Source organism: Labrus bergylta, chromosome 1 (genome assembly GCF_963930695.1).
Source record: "Labrus bergylta chromosome 1, fLabBer1.1, whole genome shotgun sequence".
Classification (NCBI taxonomy): Eukaryota; Metazoa; Chordata; class Actinopteri; order Labriformes; family Labridae; genus Labrus; species Labrus bergylta.
In genome coordinates this window covers 34,063,436-34,086,115 of record NC_089195.1, presented here as the reverse complement: position 1 = coordinate 34,086,115, position 22,680 = coordinate 34,063,436, and the positions used below count along the sequence as shown (strand labels likewise).

Below are 22,680 nucleotides of genomic sequence, written 5' to 3'. Positions count from 1 at the left end.
GACTACACACACACATGAAAATCTGCACAAAGAATCCCAGCTGATGACAGAAGTCAGACCTGAGTATGAGCCAACTGTAGAGACGATAAAACAGTGTGAATAAAACCAATGAACCCTCAAGTATTTCATCAGTTTGTAGATGTGTTGAAATGATAATCCTGATTCATGAAAAGTCTGTGTAGGTTCTCAGTCATCCAGGTCATGCTGATTAATTCATGAATTCATTAAACTTGATCCAAAGGCGGTTTATCTTCAACCGAGTCCAGTTGCCTTTGGATCAAGCTTCGAATGTATCTTACACTTTGAACTTAGAATTGTCATTTTTGTGTCTGAAATCTTAGTTTTAATTGTATAAATTCATTTTTATGTTCTTATATACCTTTTATTGTGTTGTCTTGTTTCCCACAAGTTATGGTAGACAGAGACGAGACCAAGTCTGACCGCCTGTCAGTGCTGGTCTTGATTTAAAATCTGCCCAGGCCTGAGACCAAGAAAAGACAGAATACACTAAGTAAAGATAGTAAGTGAACTCACAGTATAAACGTTTTGAGTGTGAGCTAGTACAAGAGGTAGAGAACGAGCAGGGAGACAGGGAGGCGTCTGATTGGTTCATCAGATTGGTACCTCGTGGCAGACATTGGTCAAAGTTTTTACAGACTGCTACAGATGATGGATTTTCTTTGTTCCTTTTTCAGAGCACATGAGTTATTATTCTATTATTGTATTTTTTCGGACTTTATTTAACTGATGTACATATGTTTATTTTTATTTTTATTTTTAATAATTTTATTCCTGCTTCCTGTTTTCTTGAGCTGCTGTAATGCAAAAATTTCCCCCATGGGGGATCAATAAAGTTTATCTTTATCTTTATATTTATTCATTTCTGTCAGGACCTAAAGACAATTTAAACCAAAATCTTGAAAAGTGTATCTGGAGGAAATCAACAACCCTGACTTTAAATCAAAACCGGAAGGGCTGCTCTCATCTCTCACAAATTATTATTATTAAAACTAATAATAATAATAAATAGTAAAAAAAAATAGATAATTTTGCATGTTTCCTAAAGAATATGTGCGTGTTTTAGTACTACAGGTCCTAAAAAAATACAAATATAAAATAATAAATCGTTATTTGTTGTTGTTTTTCCGTGTTGAACTTTGACACCTGAACGCCTCACACCAGCGAGCGACCGTTGACGACAGGAAGTCCAAATTAGCTATTTTCGTTATTTAAACGATTATAATACAATAATAATGTTGTTATATTAACTGTTTTGTTGGAAACACTCGATACAAATCGTAAGTAGCCGTAGGAATCAGGTTTCTCAGGTTGATTTCTTGGCTAAATCTTCGATGCTAACGTTAAAGCTAGCGCGATGCTAACTTTAACGGATAAACAAACGGTCGGTTTTCGGGTCATTGCGTGTTTAAAAGCTCCTAAATAACCCGGTTAGTGAAGAGTTTAACTTTCCACAGGTGACTAAGCTTTCCCACAGACAGAAGTATGACCGATATTGAAGTTCAGGTTGATGTCCAGCTCACCTCAAACTCAGCGGTAGATGACCGTAAGTCTGCGGGCCTGAGGGACGTTATGAGCGGGGAGGAGAGTCTGCGACACGCCGGTCAAGGTGCTCCAATATGGAGCCTTGAATGCTTTTTAAAACTGTATTTAGCCACATGTAATGTAATATCTTTAACTAAGACATCTGATCACCCCACACGTCTGTTGATTTGGTATATTTGTGTGTTTTTGTCATAAAGGGGGATAATGAACTTTTCACGGTTTTGCTCTTCAGAGATGAAGGAGACGCTGCTGCTGTTGGCCGACGTCGCTCTGCTGCCCCCCTGTGGCGATGACGCGTCCTGCAGCTGTGTGGAGGTCAGACAGCTGGAGAGGGGCCTGCAGTCCATGCAGCTGCAGCTCCAGTTCCTCTTGGGCAAAGCTGATTACTTAGACGACCTCCTCATCAACAGGTACAGAGCCGGAGACTCAATATGCACCAATGTTACCTGAAGTGTTCTTACTTTAGGATCCTTTTTTTTATATTTCAATCTTTTTGAAGAATATCAGGGATGTAACGATTCACTCAACTCATGATACGATTATCTTACACTTTATTTAACAAAACGAGACTGTAGACAAATGATGACTGAAAAAGATTCCTTTAGGGCAGGGGTGTCCAAAGTGCGGCCAGAGGGCCATTTGCGGCCCTTGAGAGGATTTTTTGCGGCCCGTGACTTCAAATGAAGAATCAGAAGATTTTGGCCCGAGGCCTCGATTAAGATTGGCACATTATCTTCTTTTTCTTTTTCATGTTAACAAGGGCTAAACAATAGTCCTAAAATAGAAAATGTTCAGTAACATGTATGTTGTTGTTGTTTTTTTAAATCTACAGCTTTTACTATTTTCCACATTTTTTTGTAAATGATGAAAAAAAACATATGCAAAGTTTTAGCAAACAAGCGGACTGTTGTTTAACCATTTAATGACCTGAGCTGAATAAACCACGTTACAGGCTTGATTCTGAGAAAAAAACAAATAAAGTAGAACGGAGAAATCTAAATATTTGATTTCCTTTTATTAAAGGCTTTCTTTAGCGAGCCTTTTGATTCTGATCTACAAAGCTTTACTATTTTTTCAACTATATTTTAAAAAACAAAACCTGTGGCCCGCGAGCGATTCTAACACGACAATTTTGGCCCGCAAGAAAAAAAGTTTGGACACCTCTGCTTTAGGGGATGCTAACCCGATTATCAGTGTGTTTTTTTCTCTCAACAAGGGGAGGTGATTGGAGCTTCTCGTCGTGGTGCTGATTAAATGCTGCATCATGTTGGTTGTTCTATTTGTGTAGTTCTCTGTCTTGTAATATTTGCACACAGTTTCTGTCTGTTATCTTCTCACCTCTTTCATTTTCTGTCTCGGGGAAGCCAAAATTCTTCCACACCGCACGTCCTCAATTTCTAAATCCTGCTCTGCAGCTGCCAACCGCCTCTGCTCTACAGCTGCTGGTGCTCACCGTGTTATTGAGCTTCATTTTTCAGAGTACAGATGTGAATCTTGACACCTTTGAATCGATTTATCTTGATTTTGCGATTCATCTCTACATCCCTACGTTGAATACAAATGTCTTACAAACCCACATGTTGTTTTTCCTGCGTGTGATTTTACAGACAATGTGATCCAGAAAGTCAGAGCCCCACTGAAGAAGTCCAAAGATTTCTGTTCACCTGTCAGCCGTACTTTAACTACGTGGAATCCATGGCGAGGAAGAATGCGTCGCCTCACACTTCTCTGCCCTTTGAGATCCACACCAGGGTAAATATTTTTCACCCATTTTTTTAAAAAGACGATGGCTGTGTCAGAAATACTTTTTGTAGTGGTGTCTGAATTTCTGAGTGAGCATTGTCGTACCCTATATAGACAACTCAATGTATCCCACAATGCATTGTGACAAGTAGTGTACAACTGATGGCCACTGTCCAAGCAATATATACCATCATGCATTGCGGTTAAAAGATTTTGCGAGCAGAACGTGCTGTTTGACTTCTTCTGTGTGTGTGTGTGTGTGTGTGTGTGTGTGTGTGTGTGTGTGTGTGTGTGTGTGTGTGTGTGTGTGCGCAGCTGTTGGACTTCTCTCAGCAGCTGTGTGACAGGTTGGAGCAGCTGGTGTTGACCTGCGCCAGCTACAATCTCATCTGTTTTGACGACGCAGAGTCTAACAGGTACTCACACACAAACACACTCTGAGGAAATACACACGTTACACACATATTTACAGAATACTTCTAAAAAGTGTCCAGAAAATCAGGATTACTTGCTGATTTCCTTTGGTGTTATTTATTTTGGGGGGCTTTGAATAAGTTGTGCAGCATTATGTTTCCTATAAATCAACTTTCCAGTCGTAAAAATGTGATTTTATAGGTTCAATATGTAACTCTGACACCTAGTGGTTAAAATGTGTACTGCAGTCCAAATTCAAAACATTAGAGAGCTGTCTCCCCCCCTCCTCTCTAGAGTTGATGCTCACTCAGGTCACCATGTGGTGGACTCTGAAGCTTCAGTGTTTATCCAGCTCTGCATGGGTCTGTAAACCTTTCTGTGTTCTAACCTCTCTCCATTTTTCAAAAGCATCTCCAATATTGATCCTAGTTTGAGCACGTTTCTGCTCTGTGTTCGGCTTGGCCTCTGACTGCTTACCTCGCTCTGTTTTGCCCGTCCTGTATATACCGTCCTTTGTCCTCCTGCTCGAGTTGGTCAGACTCTCTTATTTATCAGATTGTCTATGGTGGATCTTAGCTCTAAATTTCCCTGGGCTGATAGCCTGAAACATGTGATACCTCCGTTCAAGCTGGCGGCTGGTGATTCCTAAAGCACTCATCATGTCATTCCCTGAACTCAATCTGTATTTGGTGGAAATGCTTTTAGTGTGTTTGCTCCATCGTCTTGGTCTGAGCTGCAGAGTCACCTGGAACTAGAGCATCTAGTCGACTTGGACGATAGAAGAAAGAATAATTTGACTAATGTATGCATGTGTTTCTCTGCTTCACACTCTGATTTGTTTATCATCTGTCTTTGTTCTCTGTGTGAAACTTTGATGCTGCTGTCTTTGCCAGGACTCTTCTTAAAAAGAGATCTTGTATCTCAAAGAGTAGATTTTCCTGGTTAAATAAAAAGTCATGAATGACTTAAGGAGGCAGAGTGTATTTACATAGGCTTGTAAATATTTTGAGGCTTTGTAGTTCCCCCATCATAGATCAAAGTAACAATGTTTCTGCTTCATTTCTATTTCCAGAATCCTGACTGCCTCTGCTTGAATAATCTAACTTCTCTTTTCTTTTTTTTTACTTTTTAACTCTCTCCGCCTCACAGCATCTCTCACTTCTGCATCGGTCAGAGTCAGCTCGGTTGGCTGAGGCTCACCGTGTTTCGCTATTGTAAGCTGATGCCGTACCTGTCCCGGGTGGACACGGGTGTGTACAAACGAATGCGTTGGAACGTGGAGAGACTCCGAGAGGACGTCCAGCCGCTCCAACAAGACGGGGAGGAGAGAGAGGAAGAACCAGTCGATGACATGGAGTAGTGAGTCTGAACAACATCTTCTCATTTCTACTTTTTTTTTTTTTTTTTACGAATTTATCAAAATAAATGTTTGTTTTGATGCTGATATGAACGCTCTTATGTTTCCCTCAGTTACTTCCTGTGCTGTGAGGATGTTCCAAACTCACACGCAGACGCTGACGGGGAAAGCCAAAGTGCGTCAGATGGTGAAGTCCTGAGGGTGTGGTCCATCGGTCAGTGGGTGCAGGTGTTCCCTGACACCAACACAGAGGACATCTACGACTGGTAACACTGAGTTACAGTTCATTTTATTTGCTTTAATAGGAGGAGAGACGTCCATGACAAGTGGTCAAAACTATTGATTCACATGTTAAAGTGTAAAACAGACCCAGTGAACCTTGAGCAGGATTTCAAGGAGGACATTTAGATGAAACAGGATTTGAAGTGGGTGCACCCAAGACCTCTTTTAAACGGGCTAGAAATACGATGTTAACATCAGCGTGTTAGAAAAGGTGACTTCGCCTTATAACTGATGATTTGTTCATTTTAGTTTTGAAGGTTTCGTATTATCATTTATTTTGATGAGAGAGAGAAGGAATTGACATTTCAGTTGTTTTGTACAGAAACTTGATCGCCTAGTCCGATCACAACAGCCTCTGTACATGTGGCGCATAAACTACTAACTGCTAGCACATACAACTGCTAACATAATAACTTTAGCTGCATTTTTCCAATACCATTTTGCAACGTTGGCTGAAATCCCATCAACACAAACATAGCTTCAACCAGTTTTATATTTAAATACAAGCACCATAAATAGGGAGCTTTAAGAGCTGATTTGATGTAAAAGAGGAGAGAAGCAGCATTTTAATGAGATATGACTCGACAGTCGCCAATAATCTGTATGGGAATTTGTCTAAGAAAACTGTAAACATGAAGTTTTGATCAGCGTTTTTAAATACTCGATGAGAAAAACCAAAATTCTGAACGGCTTTTCAGTAGAAAAATGTTGCTAGGGGAAGATCCTCAGTGTGTGATTACTAAAATTACAGTATATATGTTGTGTTTCTTCCAGGATCATGTGTGAGGTTCCTCAGGGCTCCTACCTCAGGCTCCTGTTTCTTGGCGGTGACGAGCCGTCGAGCTGCAGCGCTACGGACCAACTGCTCAAGCTGCTTTTGTCACGCCACGATACAGAGTGATGTCACAACGTCCGTCTCCACTCAGGAGGGTGTGTGTGAACGGGGACCTCGAGCTAAAGCTAGCTACGAAGCAGACGTGTTCAGTTCTGTGAGTTTTAAAGGTTAAACTAAAAAATGTCGGAGAGCTGCGGTGCCTTCAGGAGCGGTCCAGTTCTCCATATTTAAAGCCAAAGAGGCATCTGTTTTTTAAAGTTTCCTTCTGTTGCGTTTGTGGCATCACGTCTGTTTTACAGATCTTGCTGCACAGTTTTCGTTTCTTTCTTCTGTTCAGAGTGTTCATGTTGTGAATTTTAAAAAGCTTGTACATATTTTCAAGTTTTATATATTTCTACAGTTTGCATGTCGTGTTGTGAAGAAGTCAACGAGTGTTATTATAAAAAGAAACATTTTATTTACATGAAACATCGCATTGAAATAATTACACAACAATCACAGATTTTCTGTCCTTCACAAAGTTTGAAACGAGGAAAACTTTTACATCTTCAGACGAGCTGCCGCGATTTGAGAGCCAGTTCACTTCAAACCCCCCCCCCCCACAAAGGCCTCACTTCATTTTTAATAAATTAAAAATCCAAAACGGTGGATTTAAGAAACACAGAGACCAACTTCTGTCTTTGTGTTCAGTTTGACCTTCACACCACTCAGCTAATCATTCTGAATGACGAGACGAGAAAAAAGGCAACAACAAAAAATAAAATCTAGCATGTACAGCGAACATCCTTCACTCTCTATTCAATAAAGAAATCTATATTTAAACTCGTAAAGGGCTCGACGGGTTTCTAAATCTCTGAAGTACAAATTTCAGTGGGTTTCCCTTCGTTACAGTGCGCAGTCTTTTTTTAAACAAAACATACAATCTTACATAAAAAACACGAAGACAAAACGTTAAAGAAATGTCCGACACGTTTTCCAACGACACAAACACCTGGTTGCCTTTCAGCTGCTACAGAGGCTTTGATTGGACGATGAATCAACAGTGTGATGGGATGAGAATCAGCCTTGTGAGGTCGTCAAATTGATTGATGCTACAGCGTCTTCAGGGTCTGTTCCCACTAACGCCTTTTTCTTGCACAGGCAGCGCTTACGACCTCAGATTCAGAGCGCTTTTCATTTAACTTTTTTGTTGCTAGGTTACGATAGTTAATTTCTACTCCCCTCGGTAGTGACCTTTACCGACTGATCACACAGAGACACGCTTGCCGGGCGCTCTTCTCTATTGCTATTGGACGCTTTTTTTTGTCACGCATGGAATTATTTATTTTCTCGTCACTGTCACTTTTGGTGAAAGCAGCCAATCAAAATCAAGGAGGAGGGTTTACCTCCGGTTTGCATGACATCATTCTCCCTCCTCATCTAGAAGCAAAGCAACAGCGAGAGTTCCACTTTTCCCATTTATTTTATTTGGTTGCCTGCATGACCACGCAGGCGCTCCCAGCTGAGACGCACTCAGGCGTTTTTTAAGAACAGCTGAGCCGATGGCGACGCGTCTGTGTGATCGGAAATAGACTTCTACTCGCCTCTGTGGTGACGGTAAGCGCCGTGTTTCTTCAAGGAAGTATCACCGAGAAAACATGAAAACAATGGCACAGGCGTTGACTTTTTGTTTTGTATTAAAGTTAAAAATTCAGTTATGGTCACAGCCTGTCCAGAAGTTTGAACTTTAGTCTAAAGAGCTGGACGAGAACTTTCCCCAAACTCATCGTCAATAAGTATAAAAACCATTTATCGTCCGGTACATGGAAAGAGACGGTCAAATTTAACCTTACTTTAAAACTTGAGATATCTCCAGTGACGGCCTGAAACACTGACCAACACACACATTAATCAGACAACACAAACACATAAAACCAGTGAAACACTTTCATACCATAGCTCATCACAGTTTCAACAGTTAATACCAAACATAACCTGATATTGACCCCGCCCACCACTCACTGCCCGTTAATAACCCTCCTCAAACTTAAAAAAAACGGTATTGAATCATAAATCTGTGTGCTTTATAAAACTGCCCATCGTCTGAACGTGAACTTAAGAAGACTAAACCTGTGATGGGATACAGATCAGTGACCATGAAGAGGTTTTCACATCTGACAGCACGCCGCTGAAGCTGTTTCACACACGCTCAACAAGGGGTCAAGTTTCCCTGTCGGACGTGAGGAGGAGGGAGAGGAGGAGGAGGAGGTGGTAGAGGAAAAGGATAAGGAGGAAGAGGAGGAGGCGCTACTACATGTAACCGGGCGTCTGTCGGGTGTCAACGAATGAGCATAACAAGATTTAAGTAGCAAGTGAGCAGAAAAAGCCGCTTCATTACGTGTAGGAAGATCACAGCCATCACACCTCTTCCTCTTCATTTTGCTAAATACTTCCTGCTGTGTCCGACTCACTACAACTTCACCTGGAAGTTTTACAAAAAGAGCTGCCAGGAAAAGTTCAGACATAGTCAGGTTTTAAAAATCGACAGTTTAGGATGCCGGCAGCGGAGTGGTCTTCCTGATTTCTGACTCTATCCGCTGTCCTGTCTCTAAATGAAAAACAAAAAACTTTTTAAAATCGACAGTTTGCGTTTGAACTTGCGGCTCACTGCTGACATTTTCAGGAGTTTTGTGCATGTGTGAAAATGCCTAAAAACCTTTCTACATAAATCACTCGCTCATAAATCTGTTGATACTAGTAAAAAAAAACAAAAAAAACTCATAATGCGACTCCAGTGTTTCTCAGGGTTTTGTCTACATGTTTCACCGACCTTTGGTAGCAAAAAAAACGTTTAAGCCTGAGGTTGTTTCAGAAGTGTCAAGATCTGTCTCAGCTGTGACCAAGTCGTCAGTGTGCAGGCTGTATGTCGCTGACAAAGTTACAGAAGAACTCTGGGAAATGGAGTTCCTTCATTCAGTAGTAAGACCCGTAGGTTTCTCCAGTGAGAAGAACGCGTCCATCGTCACACGAGAGGAACACAAAGAACAACCATCTCTATCGGCCAGTTCAGCTTTGAGTGATCGCGGCCATTTAGCACCATCGGCTCGTGAGTGTGTGCGCTCATAGTGGCCACCCATGGCGAAAGGTCAAGCACTGGCTATAGTGTCCAGTTCCAACCCTGTTTGTCAGTAGCAGTGGTGCATCATGGGATTGGGTGGCTCCTGGTGTGTGTGTGTTTGTGTTTGCAGAGGCGTAGGATGTCGAGTGTGACGGTCGGTGTCATGTTGCGTTTGTCTACTTGGATGTCTGAGCAGCAGGTTCTCACTGGCAGCGACAAAAGACTTTCTTGCCCCCGAGTACAGACTCTCAGGTAAGGTTATATAACGATCAATGAGGACACACAGGTCCATGAAAAAAAATCTATTTGTGATTTAAGGAGATTCAGCGGCTTTACGTTTTAAATGGAAACTAATATTCCACAGGTGGATCGCAGTTTAACGTTCACTCATCCGCATGCACGTGTGGTCATGCTAATGCATTTCCAAATAGCTTTGCAAAAATCTTATGCTGCATTATTAATTAATATGTAGGGCGGAGTCTGAGCATCAGGCCCAATCAATGTCAGTTTTGGGGGAAATGTAACTTTGGATGAGTTATTTTCTCACTTATCTTATGACGTATCTTTGGCTATGAGGTGGATCAGTGTTGAATCTATAAAACGCTGTTCTCTGGGAGTCTAAAGTTAGTTTGTTTAAGAAATATCAAGTTAAGACTAGTTTACCATGAACGACCTGAAAGTCTGAATTCAGGGCAAGAATACTCCATTTATTTAACTTTTATTATAGCGTGAATAAAGATTTATGTCTAACAGCAGTTAGGGGCTGATGGTTGATATTTGTGTTGGTCTTGTTTATAAACAGCTCAGTGTACAGCAGTGGCTCCTTAACATGTTCATTAATGACCTCTAAAAAACGATTTTTGTCAAATAATCATTACATTTAAGAGCTTATTCCTCTCATATTGATGCATTTTATCTCGGGCTGTGTTAAGACATTTTATTATTTTTGCATTTAAGAATAAAAATAAGTTAGGCTTTTATTTTGAAATTTTGTCCCATCTTCAGCTGAGAGTAATTTACTTGCTGTGTGCTTTTATTTTGAAATACAGTAAGCCCCTTCCTGTAGATAGGTGAGGACATGAAGTTAAGCTCAGAAACAGGAAGTGGTCAGGGATCCTAAACTGAGGTCAAACAGCTCAAAGGAACGGTGGCAAAGGTCAATGTGTGATGTCATAAGGTGGATATTACTTTTGGACTCGTCAGCAGAGCTGTCTGAGAGTTTGTTTAAGTGAAATGAGACATTCAAAGATGCAGCAGTGTCCTTTTACATGACTAAGACTACAGGGAGACACTGAGGACGACTATCTACGGAGAGCCTGAAGGGACAAAATAGCATGAGATGAAAAAAAATGAATCCATTAATTTCAGACCTTAGTTCATCCGATTACCTCTATTGCTGGCGGCCTTAAACTTCATCAGCTCTGATGAACATAGAGACTCAGTAGTTTAAAATAATTTAGTTCTTAAAGAAAATATACACCGATTTCTTTTTATCTGTAACAGAAATAAGATCTTTCCTTCTCTTCCATCTCGTAATTACCTACAGGGTCGGGCAGTAGAAAAATATGTTTTAGCTGCTTCTGTGATTTGTGAATGAAACATGAATTTTGTTACCGTCCATTACGATGTGATGGGAGATAAACCGTTAACGTCTGATAAGCGGCTCTATGAAAGTAAATATTCATGTGTTGAAACATGTGCACAGGCGGCTCTGTGTGACTTCATATCACCCTGTTTGTTTAGTGTTCTGTATTTGTGCGCACTTTGACAGAGCTCGTGTCATCTCCCTGTTCGAGTGGTGTTTTTTTTATTTTTTTTTTACATTACTGCGATTTAAAGCGAGAGTACACACTGACGTCCCCTCAGTGATGTGTCTCCAGCTCCACCACCGTCCACTCGCCCTGTGGGGAGCTCCCAGTGGCCTCTGGGGAGAAGCTGCTGACGGAGGTGACGGTGGCAGAGGGCGGGGTGAGGGGAGGCAGCAGGCTGGGCCACAGGCTGCTCTCCAGCGGGCTCAGAGTTCCTCCCGCTCGTCCCGGCAGCAGCAGCAGGGACGAGCAGCCGTCTCTGTTCAGCATCAGAGTCTGATTGATCAGCTGCTGCACGATGTCCACTTTCTTCCCCCAGTCCAGATCCAGGGGTGGAGGCCGCTCGGGAGACTCAGGGGGGAGAGAGAGGGGGCTGTCTCCGTCCTGGGAGTCGTTGCTGGGTGTCTGAGGGGAGTCTGGGCTAAGAGGAGGAGGAGGAGGAGGGTCCTCTGTGGACACAGCAGAGTCCTCATGTTTCTCTTCATCTTTTTTCACCTTTTCACAGGCGTCGTCCTTCTCTGTCTTGTTCTCCGTCTCTTGCTTGCTCTGTTTCTTCTTCTTGGTGTGCTTGAGCTCCTTTATTCCCTCATCTTCACCTTCCTCTTCATCGGTGTTCTCCAGAGCTTCATAGATGGTGCACAGGCCAGAGGACGGCGACAGCACCACCGTCTGCCCCTTGTTGGACTCCTGCAGCTCCTGTTGCCACTGCATGATCTGCTGCCTCTGCTTCAGCTCCTCTTGTTGCTGCTGCAGCTGCAGCTCCAGATCTCTCCTCTGCTTCAGCTCCTCTTCTTTTCTCACTTTTTCCTCCTCCTCCTCCTCCTCCTCCTCCTTCTTCTTTTTCGCCGCCTCCGCCTGCTCTTGCACCTTCCTCTCCTCCTTATTCCTTTTTATTTCCTCTTCAGCCTCCTCTTTCTTCTTCCTCTGCTCCTCCTCCTCCCTCGTCTTCCTCTCCTGCTCCGCCTCCTCCAGCGGCCGGCTCTGCTGCTCCCGGCGGTGCTGCATCTCCAGCAGCTGCTTCTGGTGCTGCTCCAGCCTGCGGAGCTGCGGGCTCAGCGCCTGCCGCCCGAGGCTCCGGGGCGGGAGGTCGGCGCAGGTCAGCTTCGGCGGGGGGGCCGCGGCTGCGGGAGGTTTGATGATGTCGCAGTAGGTTCTGGGGTACGCTGCGTGATCGCGGCGGTGAGGGTGCGGCAGTGCAGTGAAGCCTGTGTGTGAGAGGAAGCGGGGAAGGAAGATTACAGTCGCGTGAGGTTTATAAAACAGGTCACAGGCAGCAGGACAGTGCAGTGTGAGTACAAGCAGAAGGGGAGAGGGGAAGGGGAAACGCCTTCAGAGGCTCATACTCAGGAAAGAAAGAGAGGAAGTATTTTTGAAGCCAAGCCCAAGCTGCAGCAGATATTATATTTTAGTGCTCTGTGGCAGTGGGACATTGTTGAAAAAAGGTGCAGCAGTGACAAACAGACAGCATCTGTGTATAAACAGTGAACACATCAGGAAATAATAAACCCAAGGTGAGGTGACTGGGGGTGGTGGTTTAAATAAAATTGTGCAGAGAGCAAAATGTGCATACTTATAAATAGATTTAAATCTCATGTTTTTAAAATCTGCAAAAGAAAGATTTTTGTTCAAAAATAAAAGCAGCCAGCTTCCTGTATATGCAATCACTATAAACCATGGTGAGACATACCTAACCACAGACAAGCTTAGTGTAACTCCAACAACAGTCATCACCTGTGAGTGGAGTGTGTCGTTAGTCAACCAGTGATGCATGCAGAAGCTCCACATGCATTTAAAAGTCATCCAGCAACACAAGAAAACTGAAGTAGCAGCATGGCTTTAGAAGGAAGTCGATGATAAGCTTTTTGTTCTAATCAGGCTGACCCTGAACTGAAGTATCCAAAAGGAAATGTAATGAAGTTTGTGCAACAGTGACATCATGCATTAAGTTGACATTATTACAGAGCTGTGAATCAGTGCAGCGAGAACGCTTTGAAAAACAAAAAAAGGCAGAAGAGGAGGGACGCCCACAGTGGACTGGAGGGAGATTAAAGTAGCAGAAGAAGAAGGAGCACGTGGTTCGGTTCTTGCAGCTCAACGATGAGTTGTCTTTGCAGCTTCAGATGTTGAAAGGCCGATCCATGGGAGAGAAGTCCTGGTGGAGGGGGAAGACTGCAGAGTCCATCCAGAGTGCTCGTGTTTCTCAGACAAGTCGAGGTAGCGTCTCCACTGATTGTTTAAAATGTAACAAACTTGTGTGAGATTCTGTGTGTGTGTGTGTGTGTTTGTTTGTTTCAGGAGTAAAAATAACGAGAAACTGTTGAAGTTAAAATCGTTATTGTCTCTCGTAAAGGTGCAGGACATTTGTGACACCTTGAAGTGTCAGAAAACTTGCACAGAGATCCGATGGATCATAAGTAGGCCTTACACGCTCCTCCAACATGCCCCCTTTTCAATAAAACTGTAGGATCAGAGAGGTCATGGTAAAAAATCTAATCTTTATTTTAAGTTTTAAGGGTCCAAAAGATGGATGAACACAAGAGAAAGCTAGGTTACAATTTAAAGTGCAAGAAGAGATGAGGAGTGATCGGGGTTAAGGACAGAATCACACAGGAATACACAATGAAAACTCTTTTTCAGTTAACACTTGAGTTCAGTAAAAAGTCGGATAAATACATGAAAACATAGTCAACACTTCATTCCGTTTTGCTTTTCGCTATGCATCATCGTTTTCCCTTTTTTTTTTTTTTTTAAAGAGCTGTAAACAGACAATTCAAATCAAATTCCAGTCCAGGTTTACATCATCGTTTTGTGTTAAATAAAACAGAAACCAAAACCCAGGCACGCTCACGCATTAAGAGTAAATAGTAGCTATTGCACATACAGGAATTTAAGCCGTATACTCATCACAGAAATGTGATATCAGAGGGAAGTGCCACTGCTGTCCTCTTTATTTTTCCCTTTTTTTGCTCTCTGTATTTATTTTTTTATTTTTTTAAGTCCACCCCCAGAGATTTCAAGGACAAACACGGGAGGACGAGAACTACAACAGGAAGACATTTTGGGGACGTTGGATCAAGGCCAGAGGGAGTTAAGGGACGTTACTTTGGGGCGGTTAGGGAGATGATGAACTATACGTTACCTGCGTAAGAGTTTTCAGTCTTTTCACAGATAGCAGAATAGTAAGGAGGCTGGATGTCTTCGGGGTTTTCTTCTGTTTGCTGCATAGTGATGGGAGTGGATGAAGGGTCCAGGGCTTCCTCCTCTTCCTCTCTGACATGCTCAGCCGACTCTGCTTCCTGTTTCCCACACTCGATGTACTGATGCTCTGCGAGGGACGGCGCCGCGGCAGGCTGTGGGATCAGAAATGGCTCTTTGACCTCTTCAGGTAGCTCCTCCAGGGAGAAGATGCCCGGGCTTTTGACGCAGCTCTCTCCCGTGGACTGGGCGTTGGAGTTTGAAGCCGTGGTCGTGGTGTCAAAGCCGTAAGACGCCAGGGATGTAGCTGAAGGCGGGGTTATGTCTTCGACTGCGCAGGCGCTCACTTCGGCCTCCTCCCCTTCCTCCACGACAGACAGGCAGCGGCGGGTCGCGGCCTGACTGTCAAAGATTATATTCGCCACCGCCGGGGTCTCCAATGAATCCTCCAGCTGAGCCTCTCCCTCTGTGTCACTGGCTTCATCTTCAGTTACCGACGACGACGAGGGGTTTGAGGTGGGGGCGGTTGCAGGACCTCCTAGGACTTCATCTGCGGGCAGGGTCTCCGCCTCAGCTTCCTCCTCTTCTTCCTGGTCTCCTTCCTCCTGATAGTCCTGGTCAGGCTGTGGGGAAAGCCCTGCAACCTGTGCATCTTGGGGGCGGAGCCTCACAGGGTCAGCCAGCTCCTCAGGTGTGCTGGTCTCGCTGCTCAGGGTGCTTGACAGAGACATCCCAGCAGCAGAAGGCAGGGTCAGCAAGGGTGCAGGGCTGGACTGATCCATGTACAGTCTGGCCTCTAGATTTTCTGCCTCATCTTTAACAGAGGACTGATGGGGAGCTTCTTCAGAACCAAAAGGACCAGAGCTGAGTTCTAGCCAGGCCTGGGCTGGGGTCTGAGTTGGGGTTTCTGAGTCCGCTTGCCAGGGGTCCGCCAAAGGGCTTGCTGCAGCCGCTCCTGCTGCCTGGGAGACGTTTTCCAGGACCTGCTGTGGCTGCAGAGGTTCTGCCCAGTGATCAGCGAAGGGGTTTGGTTGGTCCCACTGAGCGGCGGGGGCGGACGGCAGCAAGGGAGGCGGCGGCGGCTCGGCCACTCTGTTCAAGTTGTCGAGCCGTTCGTCTTCAGCGAAGTCATCCTCGTCTGCATTCCCATAGCTCTCCAGCCCGCTCTCTGTCACACCCTCACTGGCCATCTCCACATCTTCATCGTCCTCTTCCTCATCCACGTCGTTGTCGTGCCTGGGTCTCTGCGGTTCATCGGCTCGCTCCGAGCCCACATCCATGTCACACACCCGATCGTCGTCCTCGTCGTCTTCCTCATCCTCATCAAAGTCGTTAACGGGAATGTCGGGAACTTTCTCAAAGTCAGGTGAACCGGCCGAGGCTCCTTCCATGTCGATCGCTCCCTTCAGGCTGCCGTCTCCCAGATCGTCCATGCTCTCTGTGCCCTCCAGGACGCCGGGGGCGCTCAGTTCAGATGCACCCTGCTGACTGCCACTCACCTCCTCAGAGTCCAGCTCGGACAGCAGGGCGCCGCTGGCTCTCCAAGCAGACCCTCTGACCAGTCCAGCCGAGCCGGGGCGAGACTCCTCTGTGGGCTGTGTGGTTCCACTCATTTCAGACACGGACACCTGCTGGCTCTCCCACTGCTCCTCTTCATCCTCCTCATCATTAAGATTACTTTGAGGAGGTAACTGAGTGAGGGGACTTTCCGTTACTGGAGGGGCTTGAGAGATGGAAGGGGTTTGGTCTGTAAATGGGTTCACAGACTCCTTCTGGAGGTCTGAAGAGGAGGCCACTGGTGGTACTTCAGGATCAGCTGGAGCAGGGATCTGCTCCTGTGTTGTTTGTAAGGGAGCATTGCTTTCCGGCTGCTCCTGGGGGGAAGTTGTTTGTGTCAGGACAAGGCTTTCTGGAGGAGCGGAGGCAGCTGCATGGCTTTGGACAGTCTCTTCAGGTTCCACATCCGGTGTGGTATCCTGGGCCAAGACTGGGAGCGAGACCTCCTCTAGTGCAGGTGCCACAAGTGATGATTCTTGTGGAGGGGACTCTGCAGTCTCAGATTGAGATTCTGCTAGCACAATCGCTGCTGTGGCAGCTGCTACTGTTGCTACCGTTGCATTATCAGCGTGCTGTGTTTCCACAGCAGGCGTGGTGGTATTTGAAACCCCGGTCTTTTTTGCGGCAGTGAACGGGGGGACAGCCTGAGTTGGTTTGGCACCGCGTTTGGACAGAGCGGCGCTGCTGTTTGCAGGTTTGTTGACTGGAGAAGCAGGTGGGGTTCGGCCAATCGGAGGTCTGTTGAGGGCAGGTAATCGAGCAGCAGCCGCAGGTTTCTTTGCGGGAGCAGATTTAGCGGGCGGTTGGGCTTTGGTTTGCGACACCTTGGTTTCTGCTGCCTTTGCGGTCGTTGACAGTTTAGAGGCAGAGTTCTGCTTCACGGTGGTGGTGGTGGCAGGTTTAGAGGATTCAGGTTTTTTGGTAGCGGAGGATGTTGTAGTTAACGGTTTCTTTGCCATTGCAGCAGGAGGTGGTCGACTGACATCTGTGGAAAAAAATGAAAAACAGTGATCATCAGCTCACCCGTCATGTGGCTCAAAAATAAAACCTCATTTTGAAAATCAACAACTATGTTTCCAGTTCAGATTTACTGGTTTGCTTTAAGACAGTTTTTAACCAAAGCCTCCTTAAACACAGTCTCTAGCTTCTAACCTTTCTTAGCAGCAGCAGCAGTTTTGGGCAGCTGTGCTGTAGTGGTCCTGCCAGTAGAGGGTACTGTAGTAGCTCTAGAAGCGGTGGTTTTGGCAGCTGCGGTGGTGGAGGGCTTGCTGGTTACAGATGAAGTAGGCCTGGATGTGGTGGTGGAGGCAAGTCGAGATGTTGGGGGAGCTGTAGCAGGCCTGGAGGGAAAAAAAAACATTGACATGTTGAGATGACGACAAAAAACAAACCAAACACATTTTGAAGCTGCTGTATTCTCTGTTTCAATTCACTGCAATGATCCCTCCTTGCTATATGTCATCATTAAGAAACAGAACATGTCATTTTTAGACATCAACATATTCCTCACTCAGGTGGTCGTGATCTGCATGATGGACGGTTTATGTAACCTCAGACTGGATCAAGAAAAGCAGAGGCACTGTCTTTTATGCTAATATAGGGAACTGAGCATGCTTTTAAGAAAAAAGGGAATGTGTTATTTATGATCACATTTCAAATCCAATACATCATAATGTCGTCCAATGGTAGCATCTCTTATTTAGAGTATAAAAGATCTGATCATGACTTCAGATGGCCTGCCTCGTCGTGCATTTACAGCATAAATAAATGACCTGTCCTAATGTAAACCACAAAATCAATTCCAACAATGGGAAGCCATTAATGCAGCACCATCCATCTATTGCCACACTGTAATGATTCCTTTGTTTCACAATCACTTCCACGAGGCGAGGACAGGGTGCAGGGAGGGGGAGGGGGGAACAATATGTAAAGATGGAACAGGAATGAAAAGGTGCACAAGGGGAAGAGAAAGGTAAAGCAGAGGTGATGAGGGGTGAAGTGAAAAACTCACAGGAGGAGAGAGGGGGGAAAGTTGAGTGAGCTGAGGGTGCTAAATGTGGAACTGAATAGTTAAAAAGAAAAAATACTAAAAGGAGAGGAAACAGAAACATGGTTTAAAGAGGGGAAAAGGAGGAGGAGATCATATCTAAGGAAACAATGAGCGAGTGCAGGAGGAGGGGAGTCCGTTTGGAGGAGTCTTGAAGTGACGCAGCACTTTTTCTCTCAGCACAACTGCATATACAAAATCCTAAAATCAGTGCAACATCCACCTCTCTTCTTCAAGGAGGCGAGCCAAAGGATTCTACTTGTGCTCCGCCCTAGTAGCCTGCAGACATACCGTGTAGTCAAAGTAATATATTATCGTTCTTTGTTTCACTTAAAGGTATAATATGCAGCATTTTAAACATGAATACGGCAGATATCAAATAATATCCTCACTGAGTTATGTCTTTCTAATAAAGACAAGAGTGAAGTCAAACTCCCTCTAAGCTTGTTGTTCTCAGCTCTGTGTTTACACAGGACAGGACAGCGCCTCCTTTCAGTTCGCTCAGAGGCTCAAACATGTTTCATTCACCTGAACATCCATTCAGAACTGTTGTGCAATAATGATGATAGTCATTCATTCATAATTTCATTTTTATCCCCCGATTACAGTCACAACCTTCCCTGTGTTACGGTCTAAGTGAGTGACACGCCCGCTGCACACAAGATGATGATTTTTCAGTGATATTTATGGTCTTGGTCTCACCCTGCCTTGGTCTGGGTCTTGACTCGGTCTCAATCCCTAAAGGTCTTGGTCTTGACTTAAAAAAAACTCCCTTTTGCACTATTTAAGACGAGAGAAAAATATGAAGTCAGGCTGTGCAATATGTCGCATTGAAGGCAGCGAGCAGCGTGATTTTAAATGTATTTTAAATATGTAAAATAAATACTTTTTATTAAGAGCTCTTGAGCTCTCTTAGGCTCCTCAAGATCGTTGGTTGACGGCCTGCCAGAACAACCCCCCCCCCCACCGGATTGTTGATGGGCGGTATGCCTCCCCCCACCCCCTTGCTCCCTATCCCTCTTCCTGCATCTTATCCCATCTCTCCCCCTATCCCTTTCCAACCCAGGCGCAGTCTAGACCTGTGAAGGCTGTTTCGTCATGAGCCGGGGATCCGGCCGAAGATTTCTGCCTTTTAATAAGGCAGTTTTTTCTTACCACTGTAACTTTTGCTGCTTTGCTAAAGTGCTCATGATGGATAGGCCGGGTCTTTGTAACATAACAATGAGTAAGGTCTTTTACCTGCTTTTTGTAACATAACAATGAGTAAGGTCTTTTACCTGCTTTTTGTAACATAACAATAAGTAAGGTCTTTTACCTGCTTTTTGTAACATAACAATGAGTAAGGTCTTTTTACCTGCTCTTTTGTAATGTTAACAGACAGAGTCAGGTATTTTACCTGCTTTCTGTAAAGTGTCTTGAGATAACACTTGTTATGAGTTGACGCTATCCAAAATAAATTGAATTGAATTGAAAATTGAATTGAATTAACTCGATCCCTAAAGGTCTTGGTCTTGACTCGATCCCTAAATGTCGTGGTCTTGACTCGGTCTTGATCCCTAAATGTCTTGGTCTCGACTCGACCCCTAAATGTCTTGGTCTCGACTCGATCCCTAAATGTCTTGGTCTTGGATCCCTAAATGTCTTGGTTTTGACTCGATCCCTAAATGTCTTGGTCTTGACTCGGTCTTGATTCGATCCCTAAATGTCTTGGTCTTGTCTCCGTCTGGGAGAACTCTGGTCTTGGATATGTCATGGTCTCGGTTAGTGTGTTCTTGACTACAACACTACTTGTCAGTGACCTCTGTGCATCAGACTTGTCAGTGCAGTGATATGATGAGCAGTAACCTACATAAGTACTGAATGTGTCTTGCACTTTGCTTTACTTAGCACTGTGAAATCAGGCTACAGGAATGTTATGTATTCTGAGCTTTGATGCCCCGCTGCCTTGGCTAGCTTTCAAACAAAGTCAGCCGGTTAAATGAGCGAGTCGTGGGCTGCAGGCGGTGCAAAGCCCTCGTTTCCACACATGAACATTGACGGGTATAAAACAACACAAACCAACACAAACCAACCGCTTCAAACCAATGTGTTTGACATGCGATTCTAATAAAATGAAAATCCCTCTCTCAACAACAAGAACTCTGCAACCCCGACACAAATGACTACGACCTTTATTATGTCTCCTTCTGCAGTAGCTGAGACATGAACTGACAAAGACACACTGCCCGGCTCTCAGCAGAGTAGCATGCATGCACACGGATGCCGCTCCCACATTACAATAACCATCACAATGACCGTTTGTTCCCCTAAGATCAGAAAACCACATCCCGAGTGTGGACTCGTGGGGGGGGGGGGGGGGGGGGGGGGGGCTGCCGTCAGAGAGAAGATTTGGGTTGTGATGTAAATCTCAGCCCGCATCCCAGAAACTGAAAAGTGTGTCAGACATAACGATGAAGCTGCCCTGAGTAAACCTTTGATAATGATGAACAACAGAAGAAAAATAAACGAGTAGGACAAACAGCTCAAATCGGAGGCAGTTTTCATATGCAAACATGAATCGCCAGAGACTTGCTCACAGCAAAGTCGGACAGAACTGAGAGAGTGAACTCCGAGGGGAAGGCTGCAATTAGACCGAGACAGAAATGAAGACAAGCATTAAGGAATGGGAATAAAAAGGGTAAGGGGAGGTCACAGACACAATATAACCCCGAAAGCCCTCCCTCCTCTATTTAATGATGAGTCACAGCTCAAAGATTTGATCCACAGAGAGGAGCAGAGAGAGAGCCACTAATGTCTGTACTCCACACATGGCCTGTGGTTCTGTTGTTGGGAGTATTTGTATGGATTACATTTCCTCCAAACAGACGGTTGAAATCAATACAAATCGCCGTTCAAAAGACAGGAAGAGAGGCACTAAAACAGACATCTACTACAGGGTTTTTAATGACCACACATGAGGTCTTCTTCAGGGCAAAGGTCAGCATGAGGGCAGGTTACTGATACTGTGTTACAGTCCGTGTTCATAAATGTTGACGGCAAAGCCAGGATATTAAAATGCTGAGCAGCTGCAACATCTGTTTGGACAAATCATAAACATGAGCCAGGGGAGCTTTGGTAAAGCCACACCTACTCCCCCCCATCCATTCATCCGAGGCAGGAAATCCCCATTAACATCCACATTTCACATGTTCACGGCCTGGTTCAAAAACAGTTCTGGTATAAATAGCGCATATCTTTATTGTAAACGGGTTAATCTTTTTTATAACTCACCCAGTTGGATTATAGTAAAGGCAAAGAATCAGAAGCAAATATGCATAATTAGGGGCGTGGCTGATTTGACTGATGGGCAGACATGTTGTAGCCGTTTGCAAGGACGCGTCAGGCTCGCCTTAACTCGACCTCTTTGCCCGTTTTCTAGATTGATCAAAGTTAGGTGGAGAAAGCACAACGTCCATGTTTTCTATTCATGCATGAATGAATGTGAAGCCCCTGCTGTGTCTTTCCACGTCGTGCTTCAGCTGCACCATAACGCAAAGTGAAGTCACACACAGGAGGGACACCAATATCACACCGTCGCAAGAATCAATACCAAAGTAACAAAGGCGTGATGACGGCGGAGCTTCCTTACAGGACTGTTGCAGAACATCAATCTGAACAGGGCTTATGATTCAGCCTCCCTCTCTTCTTTTTTGTTTACGGAGGCCAGAGTCCCTCGGCATACTCGTTCCTGTCCTGAAGATTAAATTATTCTGTTTTAATCAAGCCATAAAGAAAGAGGACAGCTTGGCCTGGGAGGTTCTCTTCATCGCTGCTGCAGTGTGTGTGCTCCCCCTACAAATAAAAAAGGCAGTCTCTCTTTCAGCACACATTCTTCTTCTGTGCTTGCTCTTTTCCCCCCTCATCAGCTTTTTCAAGGATCCCCCTCCAGGACAACAAGTGGAAAATGGAGCACCCGATCATTTCCTTGTTTGGTTTGTATCCCGTCCAAAACCAGCCGCTTTACTCTGCCTTGTAGACGAGCACACATTCCTAGGGTGTGTGTCGGGGGCCTACAGTTATCTCCTTGAAAATGAAGAGAGAGGGAGTGTTTGGATGAAGTGTTACAGCCTAGCAATAGCATCGCAGACATTGCTGGTTCCCGGGCACACACGCCGTCACTGGGATGGATGCCACAGAGTTATTCTGTTGGGACAGTAATCCTGCTCCCTGCAAAGACTGCTGGGAAATATGACGATTTTATCTCCAAAGGGCTGACACAGAAGGTATCGGGAAACGAGACGCAGAATTCTACTTCCTAGCTGATTGTTTTTTTTTTAAATAATGACTGAATGTGTTCAATGAGGGCCCAAAAAATATCCATAAGCTATTGACTCTCAGACAACTAATCATATAGCAGATGCTTCAGCACCATGAAGGCATAAGCGCTGTCCTTCTCATGTTTCACAACTACACCCTGAATGTTTTAGTCTCCGTACACAGCGAAGTGATGAAAGGGTGAGAAAGACGAGGACGACTGGGTGGACGAGGGCTGGAGGAGATCCTGGCCAAAAGCCCAGAAATTAAAACATGCACAGACAGACGGCAGTTAAAAGTGACGAGGGAGATAGAGAGAGGGGGTTGCGTTGGACAAAGACAGATCGCTCCGTGCAAGGACACCATAACCCATCGTTGGCCGAGAGTGGAGCAGAACAGGTGCCAGATTTTAAAACATTAAGCTTCTCTTCTCCAGTTATCGGGGGAGACATCCTCCTGTCATTCAGATGGATTGTGAATCTACTCAGG

General features: G+C 44.8%; 2 protein-coding genes across 2 annotated transcripts in view; one reads left to right on the top strand and one right to left on the bottom strand.

Annotated features, from left to right (window-relative positions):
* Positions 1-1,156: 1,156 nt before the first annotated feature.
* c1h19orf67 (chromosome 1 C19orf67 homolog) lies at positions 1,157-6,795 on the top strand. Its single transcript, XM_029282514.2, has 7 exons — positions 1,157-1,298; positions 1,796-1,973; positions 3,171-3,315; positions 3,622-3,722; positions 4,870-5,079; positions 5,191-5,343; positions 6,134-6,795. The coding sequence occupies exons 2-7, from the start codon at positions 1,798-1,800 to the stop codon at positions 6,258-6,260; spliced, it is 912 nt and encodes a 303-aa protein (XP_029138347.2). The 5' UTR covers positions 1,157-1,298; positions 1,796-1,797; the 3' UTR covers positions 6,261-6,795.
* The window catches only part of prr36a (proline rich 36a), a 39,327-nt gene continuing 23,275 nt past the window's right edge, over positions 6,629-22,680 (bottom strand). Inside the window, exons 4-6 of the mRNA XM_065959742.1 lie at positions 17,004-17,191; positions 14,239-16,836; positions 6,629-12,304 (exon numbers count right to left, since the gene is read on the bottom strand). Coding sequence (XP_065815814.1) covers positions 11,154-12,304; positions 14,239-16,836; positions 17,004-17,191 — 3,937 coding nt within the window. The 3' untranslated portion in view covers positions 6,629-11,153. The remainder of the gene's footprint in view (positions 12,305-14,238; positions 16,837-17,003; positions 17,192-22,680) is intronic.

Coding starts and splice junctions, on each gene's coding strand:
- c1h19orf67 (XM_029282514.2), top strand. CDS start 1,798: ATGAAGGAGACGCTGCTGCTGTTGGCCGACGTCGCTCTGCTGCCCCCC. Junction 5,080..5,190: donor CCAGTCGATGACATGGAGTA/GTGAGTCTGAAC, acceptor TGTTTCCCTCAG/TTACTTCCTGTGCTGTGAGG. Junction 5,344..6,133: donor ACAGAGGACATCTACGACTG/GTAACACTGAGT, acceptor TGTTTCTTCCAG/GATCATGTGTGAGGTTCCTC.